At 37.7% G+C, this 16892-nt stretch overlaps 1 protein-coding gene across 2 annotated transcripts in view; it reads left to right on the top strand.

The window, feature by feature from the left end:
- Nucleotides 1-16350, top strand: part of gtf3c2 (general transcription factor IIIC, polypeptide 2, beta) — a 55903-nt gene extending 39553 nt beyond the window's left edge. Inside the window, exons 14-19 of one of the 2 annotated variants that reach the window (XM_049480429.1) lie at nt 8236-8397; nt 8527-8614; nt 8762-8881; nt 10666-10827; nt 14496-14603; nt 15683-16350. In XM_049480429.1, the coding sequence (XP_049336386.1) occupies nt 8236-8397; nt 8527-8614; nt 8762-8881; nt 10666-10827; nt 14496-14603; nt 15683-15904 (862 nt within the window). In that variant the 3' untranslated portion in view covers nt 15905-16350. The remainder of the gene's footprint in view (nt 1-8235; nt 8398-8526; nt 8615-8761; nt 8882-10665; nt 10828-14495; nt 14604-15682) is intronic. The other variant, XM_049480431.1, reaches the window with a different exon arrangement.
- The last annotated feature ends 542 nt before the right edge of the window (nt 16351-16892 follow it).

The following is a 16892-nucleotide window of genomic DNA, read 5'->3' as shown; positions in this document are numbered from 1 at the left end:
TTCCTGAAAGCCAACAAGTTGCACTTTGGAATGACCTTATTATTGTATCATGTTTTTGATCAGAGTTTGTTTTACAGAATGAAATGTCTGAAGGAGTGCTCATCCAAGACTGGTGATTCCATACTTTTTGCCAGGGGTTGTAGTACTGCATGAGTTTTACATGTAATTGTAATAACCCTGCAGGTATGTAACAGCATTAAACGTTACCCTAATGTAAATTTGATGTCATCTGATGTCATGACCAACATTCAACCTGAAATTAATGTCTATTGACATTGGTGGCCAGCTGGGAAGGAAATAGAGGCAGGTCAGAAAGAATATGTGTGGAGGAAAGTACACAACTACTAGCAAGAAGGTGAGTTAGAAAGGACATCTCTCTGGATGTCCCTTCTAATGGTAATTATATAATTCACATCCTGCCATAAATCACTGCTATATAAAAATGTGAAATGTGAAATGGAGGGCTGGGTTGGTCTGAGCAGGATGTTCTTCCAGGTCAAAGGGAAGGAGTCTTAAATGTTTCTTTCTGGGTCATTTTTTTTCTACAATTTTTTGAGAGCTCCTCAGGTATCTGTTTGCAGGACTACATACTGCCAAAACAAGAAAAAAAAACAGCAGCTGCACATTCAAACATTAATATATTATGAGTGTAACAATGCCAACAAAAGGCTTTTCCATTTCCATTCACATTGGAATTCTGCAATCTCTAAAGCAGAATTCTTTTTATAAGTGAAACAATGCAACCTTTTGTAGTTTTTGTTTTGACACAAATGAGAATGAGAGTGTGAGATTGATTAGAACAGGGATGGGCAACTGGCGGCCCGGGGGCCGCACACGGCCCTCGTCATCACTCAGTGCGGCCCGCGAATAGATCAAAAATAATTTCATAATTTCATAATTAAAATAAAAAAATAAAAAAACGTAATTCTACTTTTGCCAAACAACCACGAAAATTGACATTGACATCCAGTCCATTGTGAGCCAGCAGGCCAAACCACAGCTCTCTCATTAGCTTCAATAAATGTTGGGCCTCTGTGGTCTAGTTTTCTGCTATTATTGAATGAGCTATTTGCAATCAGTTTTTAAATCTTTTTTGTTCTTTGTTATAAATGAGTTCAAATGCCTTTTGCACTTTTATAAGCAAATGTTTTGTCCTTGTTGCTTATGAAGGACTTGTTATAATGAACTTATTTTACACAGAAGAACTACTGTATTTGCAATCAGTTTTTTAAGCAAACTTTTTGTTCTTTGATATGAAGGACTTCCTTTTTGCACTTTTTTTAAGCAAACGGTTTGTCTTTTGCCGTATTAAAATGCATTAATATGCAGACAATAGTTGTTGATAAATGTTGGTGCTGTAAACATACAGATATAAATTCATATAAAATTTGTTCTTATTGAAAATCATTTGTAGCGTTTTTCATATTCAATTATTTGAAGTGCGAGGTCATGTGGCCCTCCAGTGGTCATGCTGAAAAAAATGTGGCCCTCTCCATCATGGAAGTTGCCCATCCCTGGATTAGAATGATATTAATGCATATGCAGATTCTCATCTTACTAAACTCTCTGGAAAAGGTTCTGAACCTAAACATTAACCCATTGGCACCAAGTCTAATTCCAAGCGTAGGCTAGAGGGATATAAAGCCCTGCAGTCTTGAGCAGTGGAGCAGTGGTTGATTCTTTTGAGTTAGCTTTTATTTTCCTGAACCTGTTTGGAACTATAGTGTATGTACAGTATATTCATGTTGTGTCAGGATTAAGGGTAAATTCTTTGGTGGCACCAGGGCCTTAAGCCCATGAAGCCCAATGACTCTGGCACGACCCTTAAATATTGTAAGGCTTTTTTAATCCCTCATATCTAAGAATGGTGTTCTTTGTGCACAGCAACCCATTTGAGTCCTCTCAAACGAAACATTATCCTATTGCCATCCAGGTCACGTAATCAATTTTGTCATTGGTACACTCCTCAGAAGAATATCTTTGATTGCCTGTGACCTTATGCTGGAGGCCAGTAAGCAGAACAAAAAAATAATTGAAGCAAGACAGTACATTTCAAAAACATTGTTCCACGTCAGGTTTCCTGAGAACACTGAAGCACATTTAAGCGTAACACTCCATCGCTTTTCTTAAGCCCAAGTCAACAGATCTGGTGTAGAATGCTAATGGTCATTCTCTCACTCCCTCTTTCCTCTTTTTGGATATTTTTTGGCAATATGCACAGTTCAGTACTATTTCTTAAAGGTGTCCTTTTCCTAAAATCCACTTTTTCTTGTTCTTTGTGAAATGCAATAGGTCTCTCTGAGTTTTATATGATGCTACACATGAAAGTCTTCCTCAACCTCCATTGTCTCCATTGTAGCTAGTAAAAGAAAAACGAATGGATCAGGAAAAGCATCGTGTCTATGTCAACTTGTGAATGAATGGCCTCGCCCACTTTGGCTTGCAACCGCCCATGGACAGTTCTGAAGCCAACACGTCTCGTCAGAAAGACGCTAACAATGCTAGGACAGCATGCAATTCGTTCCTGTCTTGTTTGTGCAAATAACGCATCAGTGTTATATGCTTTACCCAGTAATTCAGAGCTAAGGAAGAATTATTAAAATTTGTCTATGGAACACCAACAGCGAAGTACAATTGAGATAGGTATGTATATGCTTAGAACAGTTCTGTTTACACAGTGCTTTCTGGACCTGGACTACCCACCTATGTGTGTTTACATAGGTTTACATAGGATCTCCGGTGGATTCCACGTTTTACAGAGACTCTAAGACTAAATCAGTGGCTGAACTGCACTTAGCAGGGCATTACACATGTTGTAAAGTAACATATGATATTAGTAACATATGACACAAGTAACATTGCAAAGACTGTTATTAGTCAGTATGCCTCACAGTGCTGTTAGCCAATCAAAAGTGATATGTTTGCATGTATGGCTATCCATGAGCAAGAGCCGAAATCTTATTGTTCCCTGAAGCAAGTAACATTTCACAACATTTCAGTTACATTAAGGTCAGAACTTTGACTTGGCCGTTCCAAAACATTAACTTTATTCTTCTTGAACCATTTTTGGTAGAATGACTTGTGTGCTTAGAATCATGGTCTTGCTGCAAAACCGAACTTCTCTGGAGAATCATTTTGTGGACAGATGTCCTGACATTTTCCTTCAGAATTCTTTGATATTAATTCAGAATTTATTGTTCTATCAATGAGAGCAAGGCATCCTGAAATAGGGTTCTTATGCTGGAATGGAGTGTTTTCTTTTCTCCAAACATAATTATTTTCATTTTGACCATCCACAAAACATTTCTTCCAGTAACTTTCTGGCTTGTCCATGTGATTTATAGCAAACTACAGATGAGCAGCAATGTTCTGTTTTTGGACACCAGTGGCTTTCTCCTTGCAACACTGCCATGCACAGCATTGTTGTTCAGTGTTCTCCTGATGGTGGACTTACATTAGTTAAGGCTTTCAGTGGTTAGAAGTTACCCTGTGGTCCTTTGTGACCTCGCTTACTATTGCACACCTTGCTCTTGACCACGTGTTGACCACTCCTGGGGAGGGTAACAATGGTCCTGAATTATATTGTCTATTACTCATTCTCAGACTGCACTATTTTTTCCCCAGTCAAAAAAAGTAGTTGGTGTAAAACAAAAAGTGGTGTAAACCTCTACATTAAGTGTTGTAGCCGTCCTGTTTTGTTTATTGATCCCTTGTTAGTATTTATGTGGTATTTGGTATACTAAGACTGAAGTCATTTAATTCAGAGTACTATACTGTTAATCCAAATAAAATTCATATTGCAAATTTTCTCCACATTTTTGCTTAAGTTGCAAAGTAAAAAAAACAGGTATTTTTACTTTTGAAGTATATGTCTTTGAAGGGGATTGTATGATGCTGTCTCAAGTTCAGTGCTTCCAGTTGTGTGTGTTTTTTATGGGATGTGTCTAGCAGCCACAGACGATCAGAAAGAGCGTTTGTAATGAACTCATAGTGTATGGACCTAATAAAGGGTAACAGCGCAGATGAATCCAATTAAGAGCGGTAGCCACTGGGTTTAGGTGTTTCTGTGCATTCGTGCTCTTTTTTTATACGCCTGTGCACCAACAGACACACAATTGTCGGCAATGAGTAACAAATAGGTCTACAGACCAACCCTGTATCTTAACAAAAAATGTAGAGTAGTGTTGTGTACTCTGCACCCTCACTCATACAGTTGGAAGTAGGGGAATAACAGTACAGAAAATTTACAGTTCGGTTCACACCTCAGTTTAAACCCCATGGTTTGGTACGTTTTCGGTTTGCGGTTGGTGGAAAAATAAAGAGGCTGGGCATTCTGTATAGCCTCCCATTTATTAACGTCATATAAACAATGAATCTTCATTATAAACATGTTCATTTTTTTTTTGGGATGGAATGTTGTAACGGGGCTCACGCTCTTTTATTAAATGTTTGAAACCAGAGTTCTCTTCTACTGTCATCATGAGAGACTCCATCTTTTGGATCTTGTTGGAACAAACAAACAATGAGTGTGATTGTGCCACTTTATTAAAAACAAAAAACAACAACATGTCTGCAAATATTTTTTAAGCATATTACTGGATGCATTACAGTGTTTTGAGTTCTTTATAGGAAATATGTCAATCACTTAAAAATGAAATAAAATCAGGATTCATTTGTTAATGCTAGAATTTCCCAGTATTATTGTGAGGGGACAGAAATAGTAGTGTAGAGTGGTCTGGCAGACTGGGTTATTTTGTGCTGTATTATAATGAGAGAAAGAAAGCAAGACACACACACACACAGTGCGAGAGCGTGAGCGAGAGACAGGTGGCCTGAGGGAGAGAGAGAGAGAGAGACACTACGAGCGAATTCTGCATTTCTGGGAGTTCAGGGTAAACATATCACATTCCTCAAGGCATTGGCAGAGGACTAAGCATTTGAAAACTGTAGTTAGGCTTTATGGAAGACCACAACAAGCCAAACTATCTACGGATTGCAGTCTACCTGACTTTTGTTTGTCTTGCTGTTCCCATCGTAGATGTCACTAGGCCTCTGCTCCTAAGGACGGGTTGGTTTGAACTGTCTTTGTTTCGCTGACTGTTTCGGTTCCACTGCCTCTTAATGAGCTCCATACCTTGTGTGCACACAACTCTCTCAAATCTGCACAGCTCTGATAGGCTGACTGCTAACTTGGATGCAGCGTCTATAAAGTTATGAATTATCTTGTTTTATCTTATATCTTGTATGAAAATGTAACATTATTTGTTAAAAACTCAATGAAAACTCCACTTTCACTTGTGTTCATTTTAAGATATAATGGGACGCATGCCTTCCAAAATCTTACGCTTTTGTTCCGTCAATATTTTCTGAATATTTTCCTAGGGATCATCAAGATGCTAATGTAAAGTTGTTGTTTTTTTTGTCAGCCTTGTTCTTTGCCTTGGAACTCTTACATGGATGCCATTTTTCGCACAGTCTCTTTCTTATTATTGAATCATTAACACTGTCTTTATCTGAGGCAAGTGAGACCTGCAGCATCAATTTGATAAAAAGTTCTGAAGAACAGCTGGATCACGTGTCCTTGTGGATGTGGAAATATGGAAATTAAAATGGAATTAAATTAGACACCAATCCTTCCATGCACAGAGAAAAATGCTCTAAAAATGGAGTCCAGCAGTCAACAGCAAAACAAATTAGCCCAAGAGCCTCATGCTAACTGTGAAGCATTGGCAGACAATTGAGCTTTGCAGCACCATGTCAGAGCTCTGAGGATTTCCGTAATCTGAGAAAATCGGCCATTCCAATTCATAGGCATGTTAAATTGTGTTAAATTCATCCATATCAAAAACTATATCTCTATTTTTTTCTGAATTGCGATATACGATATATATCTCAAAATGTTTTCATCCCATAAGGTAATATCAAAAAGATACTTTTGAGACAAAGCTACATGTTCCAAATGTTATATTGTTACTTTTATAATTCAGTGCTGTATCCTGTATATTAGAGTAACTTAGAAGTTCTAGCAGCATTTTATATAATCAATAACAGTTGATTATATAAATCAACTGATTAAACAGAATTGTGTGTATATATATATATATATATATATATATATATATATATATATATATATATAAGAACAATTCCTCAAATTAAATCTGTTTTTCTACATAAAGTAGCCTAAAAACAAGGGATATATAAAAAAAATTACATTGTGCTTAAGAAAAAGTAAATAAAAAGTGCAGTTTGAGTTTTTGTAAATCTGGGCTGAAATGGTGTCAGGTCTATTCTCATACACATGTGAAGGAGCTGATTGGTCAATTCAGGTTAGAGTGGGTGTGTCTGCTTCAAAGATCAGTGTTTAGTTCAGTGGTGATGCTTCGCTGAAAAGTCGGGTTCTGCCGTCACTGTGTGTGTTTTATATAGAACAGCCTCTGAATGAACTTCGTATCTCTCCTCTGTGCGTGCCACATTTTATTTAGAATGCAGGCGATTGGTCTTCCTGCACTGAAAAACCTCCGTCACCGGCTAGTAAAGTTCAAAATAAACCCTGTGGAAATTAACTAGTTTTCAATAGGGGACCAGGTCTGCCTATTACTGACCCCCGCTCTACAAAATACCTTATTCTGCTGCTCATCTGACTCTCTGAATCCAAACCATCTGGAAATGAGCTGTAACGTTAGGTTTCTCTGTCGACTGCTCTCTCTCCCTCTCCATGCTCTTGCTGCCTGATGCTGACTGCAGTGGAGGAGGGGTAGTGTGTTTAGTGCGGGATGGAGGCGGGGCTAGGTGACGCTGTACAGAGACACAGCGGGAGAACTGACGGGGCTCACTGTAACGCAGCGTAGTCTATATCGATATAAACAATATTGTCTCGTCTTATATCGCATATAAAATATATCGATATTTTTTAAATCTCAATATATCGCCTAGTCCTAATCCATATCCTTTTCTTTATTGGCATGCTTTTAGTGGCTGTGCACATTCATCTACTGGATCTTCAGTCTCTTCAGATGGGTGGTTGGCAGGGCTAGATCTAAACCTACCCACCACTACTTTGGTACATCATCACAGTGCTGGGGTCTATTCCTGTGCTCAGAGAGATGATTACCGTTTGACAGGCTGGGTCATTCAGGGGAAATGGAACCATGTCTGTGCCAGAGATCACATAGGCCAGCTAGAACTGAGAACATTTTTCTGACATTGTACTGTAAATAATGTTTTTTCCCCTGTGTCATAAAACCATTGCATTTCCAAAAATTATTTTAGAACTTTAGGATGAATTTTATTGTACTGTGTATATATTTATACTGTGTGTGTAACTGATTATATTCTAAAAAAAAAAAAAAAAAAAAATCAAATATCAGTCATTGACACATGTACTTATATATCAGTGGCGTGCAGTTAATATAGTGGGTACCCCTTCTGCAGCATCCAAAACCAGCCAGCAGCCAAAACAATTAAGTTCACACAAAAACTCATCAGTCCTTTTTTCACTTATCAGGCCTTTTATTGTGAATTGTGAAACATTGAAGGACAGCCTTTAAAAAGGCTTTTTAATGTAATATAACACAATGTCTGTGTTGCAGCCGCAATTCCATGATAGTTAACTAACTATTGAACAAATCCATCATGAGCGCCGTTTTATGACTAAGCAGCACGTAACACCTTCAACACAGTGCTGAGAGCGAGTTAGACAGTCATGGCCCCGCCCCTGGAGTGAAAATCATGAATCTGATTGGTTAGATTGTCCTATGACTTTGCTAACAGACTCATTACTACACCCTTCTCAAAATCAGGTGAAGGGGCATGCAGACACATGGGGGGCAGAAGCCATTTTAAAAAGCCTTAATTGGTTAGAACCGCTTTTACCACCATTGTCAGATAAGAGTCCTGTAGCAACTAAAAATGCAGTAATGCTTTGAATTAGTTGCTGTTTTTCATTTTAGTTCATTTATAAAGTATATGCTTATAGTTTACAATAACTATAATATATATTTCTTTATTAAATAGTATGAAGGTTTTAAGTAATGTTTTAGCCCAGAGCCCAAAGTGATAAAACAGGACAATTAATCTGGACAGACAGGTTATATACATATACCAGGCTTACACATAGACCACAATGATTCTGTGTAGTTGTGCCAAAGGTGTTGTGATCAAAGCCTTTTTGAAAAAAGCGTTTCTGTAAGAAGATATATGTTTTTGTTTATTTCTTCATGTTTCCCTTTGCAGTGAATTGTTAGTGACAGTGGGAGATGACCGCATGGTTAAGCTCTGGAACGTAACTAACACATGCAATCCCCTGAAGTCAATAAAGCGCTTCTTGCCCACTGAGGTGTCCTGGCCAACTTTTTGGTCAGGTATTTTCATAACTCAGGAGTGTTGCTTTTCTGCGTGAGTGTTTGCTACTCTTAATTCCATACTGAATTAAATAAGACTGCTTTTAATACAGTGACTTCTAAATAAAGCCATGTAATCTGTTAGATATGCCTTTAAGAATAAATCTATGTACCTTTCTTTTAGACTTGGACAGCAAGGACTTCATTACCTGGACTCTGGTTACTTTGGACATAAGCCTTTCTTTGTGTGCACAAGAAAATCCACAGTATGGGTAAGAACAAAAATATGTTCTCAACATAACACATTTTATCAAGCACATTAACTGTACAGTTGTTTACACCTGAATAGCAATTTATCTAAAAAGCAAAAATGGAAGCCTGAGGACCATGTTTTCAACAGTTTTGTTTTTCATTCTCAGAGTTTTTCTATGTCTGACTGGATGAACTCCTGTGTATTGGGGGACAACATGGGGGACTGTGTGTGCTCTCTGCTGTGTGATCCAGACTGCAACTACAGCAACACTAGAAGACATAGATTTGTATGTTCTTGGTACACTATTCATTTCTAACGTTCACAGTAAATGTACCTGTGGTCACTGGAAAAATTAATGTTTTGCATTATAATCTTCTGTTTTTAAAAACAACACTGGTTATTGATACATGCTTATTTTAATTCTCAGTTATACGTCTGATAAATAAAAAGAACAAGAAAATTAGCCGCCCTGAAAAAAATGCTTTGCTGATTTAGCGAGATAAAACAGAAAAACAAAAACTTAGGGAGTTTTGACACCTGTTTCTCTTGTCCGAATCAGTTAATGAGTTTGTTTACTTGGAGCGTTTTCTCGCTCTGTTCAGTCTGGTTTCCCATAGGCATAAAGGTAAACGCACCAAAATGCGCATCAATAAACCACACAAGCAGCCTGTGTCCTTTGATTGGTCAGAGCTGTCCGACACGGTGTTTCTACGTGCAGCGCATATTTATACGTAATAACCAGAGTCACGCGGCTGTGAGCAGTGAATGCAGCGCAGACGGCGCGAGCATGGAGACAGTGTTTGTTCACAGCTGTGGTAATTAGCGTTATCTGGCTAATATATCAGTTTAAACTGTGCTTGCTTCATCAGCAGTTTAGCTCAAATAAATGGCTTATATTTAATAGCTTGATCCGATCGAGACCAGATCACGTTCTCACCACAAGCGAACCGCTCCAGAGTTCGTTTGTTAACGGACCGAGACCACCTCCTCTAGCTGGTCCGGTTCTTTTGATCCGCACCCGAGTGCGATTACTGTTTTCACACCTGCTCAATCGAACCGCAATAAAGTTACAACCGGACCAGAGTTCGTTTTAACCGGACCAAACAGTGCTGGTGTGAAAACGCCCTAAAAAGGATTTGGCAGTGGCAATGCCATGATGCTTTGGGCTTTTTGGGCACAGTAGATTAAGCACAATCATTAGCGAATTTAGCAAATTTAATCTTGAAAAAATGCACCTGGAATGGGTTGAATTGGCAGGAATGAAAGGGGTACAAATGCCCGTTTAGGGTAGTCTCATTTAAATAATAGCATTTGCAGAATTTGGGATAACTCTTTAACTTGTTGTGGTATTGTTGTAAAGTAGATCTCATAACTGGCACACCGTCTGTGTTTAATAGGCTCTATGCACAGTATGTCAGTGGCTTGTTTCCTTTGGTTGTTTTATTGGTTAGATATCTAGCTAGTTTAAATACATGAGGCTTGTTTGATTTAACCTTGCATTGTGAAGACCAGGCCTAAACGTAGAAGACCGGTTTGCATAGAGCCTAGAGCTCTTCTCTACAGAATGCAGAGAGGGCTGGGATGGGAACAGCACATATTTCTACTTATGAATGGTACAGTGAAACATTTGAAATTAGAATAGACAAATTAAAAGGGTGTATTTTGCAAAGTTCATTTATTGAAGGAAAATACAATTTAGTATCTGCAAAATCTGGTCTGGCCCGAATAATAAATATTTAATGAAAATTAATGTTATTGTTTAATTATTTGACTAACTATTTTATTGGTAGCCTCATTTTTGGCATTTCATTTTCTCACCTTCATGATCACATACAGGTGTGTAGTTTAGCAGCATGCAACCTGTTGCTGGCTTTGCAATAGACCTGCATCCTTGTGTGTGATGAGCTTTAAGTGCTATCTATTTTATTTTTTATAGAAAATTGTTTTATTGCCCAACATATAAGGCAGATCTTGATGAATAAGAGAAGAGCAGTTAGACCAGGACATTTGTTAATGCGGTCTGCAGGATTGAGCTTGGGAGTCAGTGCTGTAACGTAAGTTTCTTTGTAGCCAGTGTACAGAACAGAGATGGCTCAGTTCAGACCTGGCCAGAGGCTCGACCAGTCTGAGGAGGAGGAGATGGAGGAAGTGGGAATTACTCCCCAGAGGGAACCGCAGAACTACAGAGCAGCCACAAAAACATACTACCTCCACTTCCATGACATGGACCTTGTGAGTATACAACATGTTCCTTTACTGTAAAGACATTTTATTTCCTTTACTGTAAAGACATTTAATGCTACAAATCTGATACAAAATGCGCAAGTGCATCACTCAACTACAGCGATAATTAGTTGTAGGACTAGCAGTTACAGCTGACAAAATGTGTGTAATGATTCGCCGTCTACAGTTGGCAAACAATTTTTGTTTTGTTTTTTATAGAAAATTTAATAGACAGTTCTGGAAAGATACAGTTTTAGCCTTGTTATTAGTGTTAAGAAATCATTTTTAGACGATGCTCTTGGCGGCTGTTCCACGCAATTTTCTAATAGGCTAAATTCAAAACTAAATTCATCTCTTTTACTCCTACAAATGTTATGTAAAGTCCTGATGTCAGTTCCACATATTAAACATATTGAAATATTAAAACTGCTCCATGGTTTAATCGCAATTATGAACAACACAGTGCAGTTCTGCATGTAGGGGTTCACAGGCTCTCAAACAGTGGGTCCTGTCACCCAGTATGCTATCCAGTAAACCAAGATTGAAGCAGTTAATATTATGCCAATTATGCTGAAAGACCAGCAGTACTGACCAAAAAGCAAGTTTATTTAATGTTCACTGAACGCTTTAAGCCTTCTAGGTGTTGAGAAGAAAAAGAAAATAAGAGCTACAAAATGTACTGTGCAAGTTTGTTTGTAAATGTATTAGCATACTGTGTGTATATCCAGCTGGTTGTTGCACCGATATCGAATCAGTATTGACACCCATACTCTACATGCAGTGTCGTATTGGCAATATAATATTTCTTGTTAGACCTATCACAATAATTACGTTATTTAATTATTAACGTTAATTGTACGTTATTTTATTTGATTAGTGCACAAAGACCTTATGCACCAGTGATGGTGCCTCCAGCGGAGAGTGTGTGTGCACGTGTGTGGAGATGTGTTAGCTTGCGAACATATTCGAGGCTAATAGGACTTTCACAAAGCAGCTTTAGAGAAGGTTGAGAAGGTTTAGAGAAGTCCAGTCCGGATGGACTTTGTTTTAAAGTTCCACAGCTTCGGTGTTGGAGTATTTTGCCTTTAAGCCAAATGAGCGAGGAGAACCATCAACACCCATCAGTGTGTACTTTGTTTCAAAACAGTGGCAACGAAGCTGAGTTGTCAATTAAAGCACAATCATCATGGCAAATGAGCTGAATATTGAATATGAATATTGTTACCCCAGAGAGATCCTGCCTCAAGCCCCACATGGTAAACATGTTGGTGTTTCTTGTGCTGAACTTGTCTGACAGGTACATTAAAAATACATTTGTAGCAAGAGCTCTGGCCTGCTGAACCATCTGTGTCTTTGATCATATGGACACTTGTGTTTTTGAGCTAATTTATGTTTTATAGCATATAAATATATGATCTGAAAAAGAAATCTGCAAGTGCCTTTGTGTCCAGAGTTAAAAAGTTGAATTATGTAAATGTTACTTTAATCTATTTGTTGTTACTTAATTTATATTTTTCTTTTATAAATGTCTGTTTAATATTTAGTGCAGTTTTCTTAGAAGCCACAGAGTCCCAGGGTGGTTGTACTTTTTTTTTTACTAGTTGTTTTATTCATAGACTCATAGCACAGCTAGCAGACTTGCAGTACAATAGACTGTGAATTAGAGGCTAAATGACAGTACAGTCTATCGTCTAGACTCCGTTTTACAACTTAGCGACCTAGTGTTAACTTACCCGACTATTTACAGATTTCTTACAAGAATATATCAAGAAATAATTATTGATCATAATGAATAGTTATCAGTAGAAATTTTAAATACCTCCACTGTGATTAAACTTTGGGTAAAACAATAGTTTACCTTACATGTAATAAAACCCTATTTATATTTAATAGCTAATTAGAGCATAAGGTTTTTTTTTATTTTATTCAGGGGAAATTTTTTAATCTTTTCAATCTCTTTGCGTTTCACCACCGTTTTCACGAAACAAGTTACCTAACTTAGCTCACCTTGTAAACTAGTTAGCTAGTGTTAAGTACCTAACGGCAGGTTAAAAACCTAACCTAGATACTAAAAAAGAAAGAAAAACAAAGTATGAATACTAATAAACTGATGGAGGGAAAGCCAGTTCATGAGCCAGTAACCTGCGAGTTTAGCACCATGTCTGCCAATATGATCCCCGCTGTTACAAACCTCAAACACACTCACACACAAAAAAACTATTAAGTGTAAATGTTCATTTATAAACAACAATACCAATGTTTTAAGAGTTCAGAAATTCGTATTTTGATTTGATTACATTCCAGAGGTTTTCAATGGGGTTCAGGTCTGGAGATTAACAATCAATTTATTCAAATTTCATTCAACAACCACAGGACATACAAAAAGAATGGCAAATGGTAGCTGAGGTAAAGTGCTCGGAAAGAACATTTTTAAATGGGCTCCTAAAGTCAGGGCTTGAGACTTATACAGCAGTGAGAATCAAAGAGGAGCCAGGCTGAAGTTCGCAAAAGACCATAAGAATTGGACCATAGAGAACTGGAGTAAGATCATCTTCTCTGATGAGTTCAGTGTTCTGCTTTACCCAACACCTGCTTGTCTAATGGTGAGACAGAGATCTGGAGAGGCGGACCAGCCACAGTGTCTTGCTCCCACTGTAAAATTTGGTGGAGGATCTTTGATGATCTGGGGACGCTTTAGCAAGTCTGGAATTGGGCAGGTTTATCTTTGTCAAGGACGTATGAATCCAGCTTTCTTCTGCTCTGGCAATGTTCTCCAACTCTGAGGACTGTTTTTCCAGCAGGACAATGCTCCATGCCACACAGCAAGATCAATTAAGGTGTGGATTAAGGACCACCAGATCAAGCCCTACTCTTCAAGCAAGACCAGAAACCCATTGAAAACCTCTGGAATGTAATTAAGAGGAAGATGGATGGTTATAAGCCATTAAAAAAACTACTTTAATTCTTTGCAAGGAATGGCGCCCAAAAGCAGTGTGAAAGACTGGTGGAGAGCATGCCAAGAGTCATAAAAAATGTGAACAAAAATCTGGATTACTCTACTAAATGTATGAATTCTTTCTGAGGTAAAACATTGTTGTTGTTGTTGTTTGATTAATAGCCAATATACACAGGACAGCCAGAGCTGGGTGTGTAACTAGGAAAACATAACAGTAATTGTAAATCTGCTATATATGTACAGTTAATTAATTAACAGATAATTAATTACATTAATTAATTAAATTAATTATTTTCATATCTGTTTCTAAAGGAGTAAGTGAAACATTTGCTGTTGTGATTTCAAGGTGAATTCTTCTTTCTGGTTTTAATGATGCGCACAAAGCCAGGTGGAGACTCCTTAGTTTGCTGTTTAACTCTAAAGTTAAAATGTAGAATGAATGTCACAGTTCAGTTTAATTAAGACCATTCAGTAATAGATATTCGCTCTGCTCATAAACGCTGTACTTAAAGAAAGTCAAAAACACCATTAAGGAGTCATGTCTACAATTAATTAATTCCTTTATAAATAGGGTTTTACTTAACATGCAAACCACTGCTGACACTCAAGAACAAAAAGGCCTAAATAAAAATTTAGAAGATCTTAAATATTATAAATATTGTCTTATTTGTGGTTTAATAAAGACATAAATATTATTGTTTTTATCCCCCCCACCCCACAGAGGTCTTTTACAAAATACCAGGACAAGCCTCTTATGAAGCAGTTGCACACCTCTGAGACTAAAGGCCTCGTCTTTGCGGACCAGATGCCTCTAAATGCACTCTACAAGGTAGTAGTTTTGCCTTTTTACCAGCTACAAGACAACATGCTTTGTAATCAATCTTCTTAGCTCACAGTGCCTTGAAAAAGAATTTATACATCTTGAACTTTTCCTTACTTTTTATGTTAAATCAACAAACATACGTTTTATTTGCAAGTAACTAGGGGTGGGAATCTTCAAGCACTTTACGATTTGATTCAAATACGGTTATCGATGCATCTTGGTAGTACATTTTCTGAAGCAATCCATAATGAATTAACTTTAATTTTATTTCCATTTGAAAACTCAATTTTATTTTAGATTTATATTAAATCAAATGAACGCAATATGGCCAGGAGAGCACACATTTCAGATTTCAGAGAACCGAACAAAGAAATAAAAACTGAAAAAAGTGCACCTGTAGCCCCTGGGGCAGCGGCTTTAATAAAAAAAATGGTTGTACACTTCAGCATATTTTGTATAGCTAATAACTTAAATGCCTCCCTTATATAAAAATATAGATTCTAAGACTTTAGACTGAATATTAAGCATGAAATTCCTCAGCTTTGCTTCCAGATTTTTTTACAGCATACTACAATGTTAAAGTTAAACAATAATTAAACAAAAAAAGCACTATAGACCACAGTGACATCAGTTCAGTGTGTGGTATAGCAAATGTACTTACTACTCAGCTAGTAAGTGCTAATGTTCAAGTTCTTATGAAAGAACATACAATTCTGTGGCAATAGAAGTCCACGCATCACAAGGTAGAGGGGTAGTACCTGTTTTTTTGAGTGACTTTGTGACTTTAGCTTTGGTCGTGAAACAGAGCGCAGCTTCTCAACCATGACCTCCCCGCAGCCAGCGAGCAACTGAGTGCAGCTACTCCACCAGAAGGTTTTGAAGAAGTCTGGTTAAATAGCTTATTACCACAATACATTCTGTACGTAGAAATAAGGGACACTTTTTTTATATACCTTTTTTTTTCTCTTTAAACATTTCTAATCTAATTATAAATATCTATAAAGTGCAGTATTTGGTGTTGTGGGTGTGGTAAGAGATCAAATGCATGGAATGTTGCCCTTTTAATAGTCCTTTCTTTTCCACAGGTGCGCTTCAGCCCGAACATGGATGCTCACTGCTGGGTGCTGTCAGCGGGCCAGTCAGGTCTGGTGCGCGCCCACTGTGTGAGAGGACTAAGTGGCCCTAGCATGCACAAGCTTGTCTGTGAGACCCAAGAGCAGTTCACAGCCATGTTCCGCACTCAAGAAACTATTGCCGATGCTACTGCTATTCGCCACTTCACAGCAGACACTGTTCAAGTAAGATGACGCTCAAAACAGAGCGTTCTGCTCCATCAGTGGTCAAAATGCTCAGTGACTACATTTGGCAAACATCTCTTACAATGGCCTGCCATTGACACCTGGAAAGTCTCCCATTTTATTTGTGCAGGGGAATGTACACTCTTATTTTTTTTTCATTTTAAATATTCTCTAACTTATTTCGAGGACTGAAACAAAACTGATCTTTTTGATACAAGGCTGTGAAACTAGCCTATTTTATATTCTTTATTTTAATTAGTCTCTATGTATCCAGAAAATGTGTGCATCTGTATTAATACAAATGTGCAAATAAAATGATGGTGTCAGCAGGAGCACTTTTCAGCTGCTACAAATGTTTCTTAAATCAACACTTTGTATTTATGTATAATTGTGTCTCAAAGTTTGTATGGGCTGCTTTTTTATTTTTAATGTATTCATTAAATAATGCAAAAGTATTTTTGTTCAAGTTTATTTGCCTTGAGAAATTTAAAGGGAATGCTTTAAGTAATATTTATTCTCCTCATCTCCAATGTACAAGTGCTTTCTCCTCATCCCAATACATCCCGACCACTTCTCTCCTCCATTCACCTCTCCTTCATTCTCCTCACTTTACCAAACATTCACACAAAGCAATCCAGACTGTTCTCAAACAGAGTTCCCCAATGGTGGAACAAACTACCTTCCACTACCAGATCATTCACAGGAAGGTGGGAGACTGCTGCATTTTCGTTCTTAAAATTCTGTTTAATCTGCATTCATTTTTGGAAGAATTGGGTGGTAAGAGTTTGATGGTTGAGTGCGTGTTTTCATTGGCTCAAATATAATTTGTCCGTGGCGGTGACTTTGATGGTACATGGTTTTGGATAATGTAGACACTAGAGTAGGTTGCTTTTCAGCTTGAGGCACTATTTATCTGAACTCCTGAGTGCTTGTTTTACCATGGCTAAAGCTGTTTTTTTAACTTGTTGAGAATGTGGCATGTTTAGCTTACATTACA

This window comes from Astyanax mexicanus, chromosome 1 (assembly GCF_023375975.1).
Source record: "Astyanax mexicanus isolate ESR-SI-001 chromosome 1, AstMex3_surface, whole genome shotgun sequence".
Classification (NCBI taxonomy): domain Eukaryota; kingdom Metazoa; phylum Chordata; class Actinopteri; order Characiformes; family Acestrorhamphidae; genus Astyanax; species Astyanax mexicanus.
This window is presented reverse-complemented; position numbering and strand designations above follow the sequence as displayed.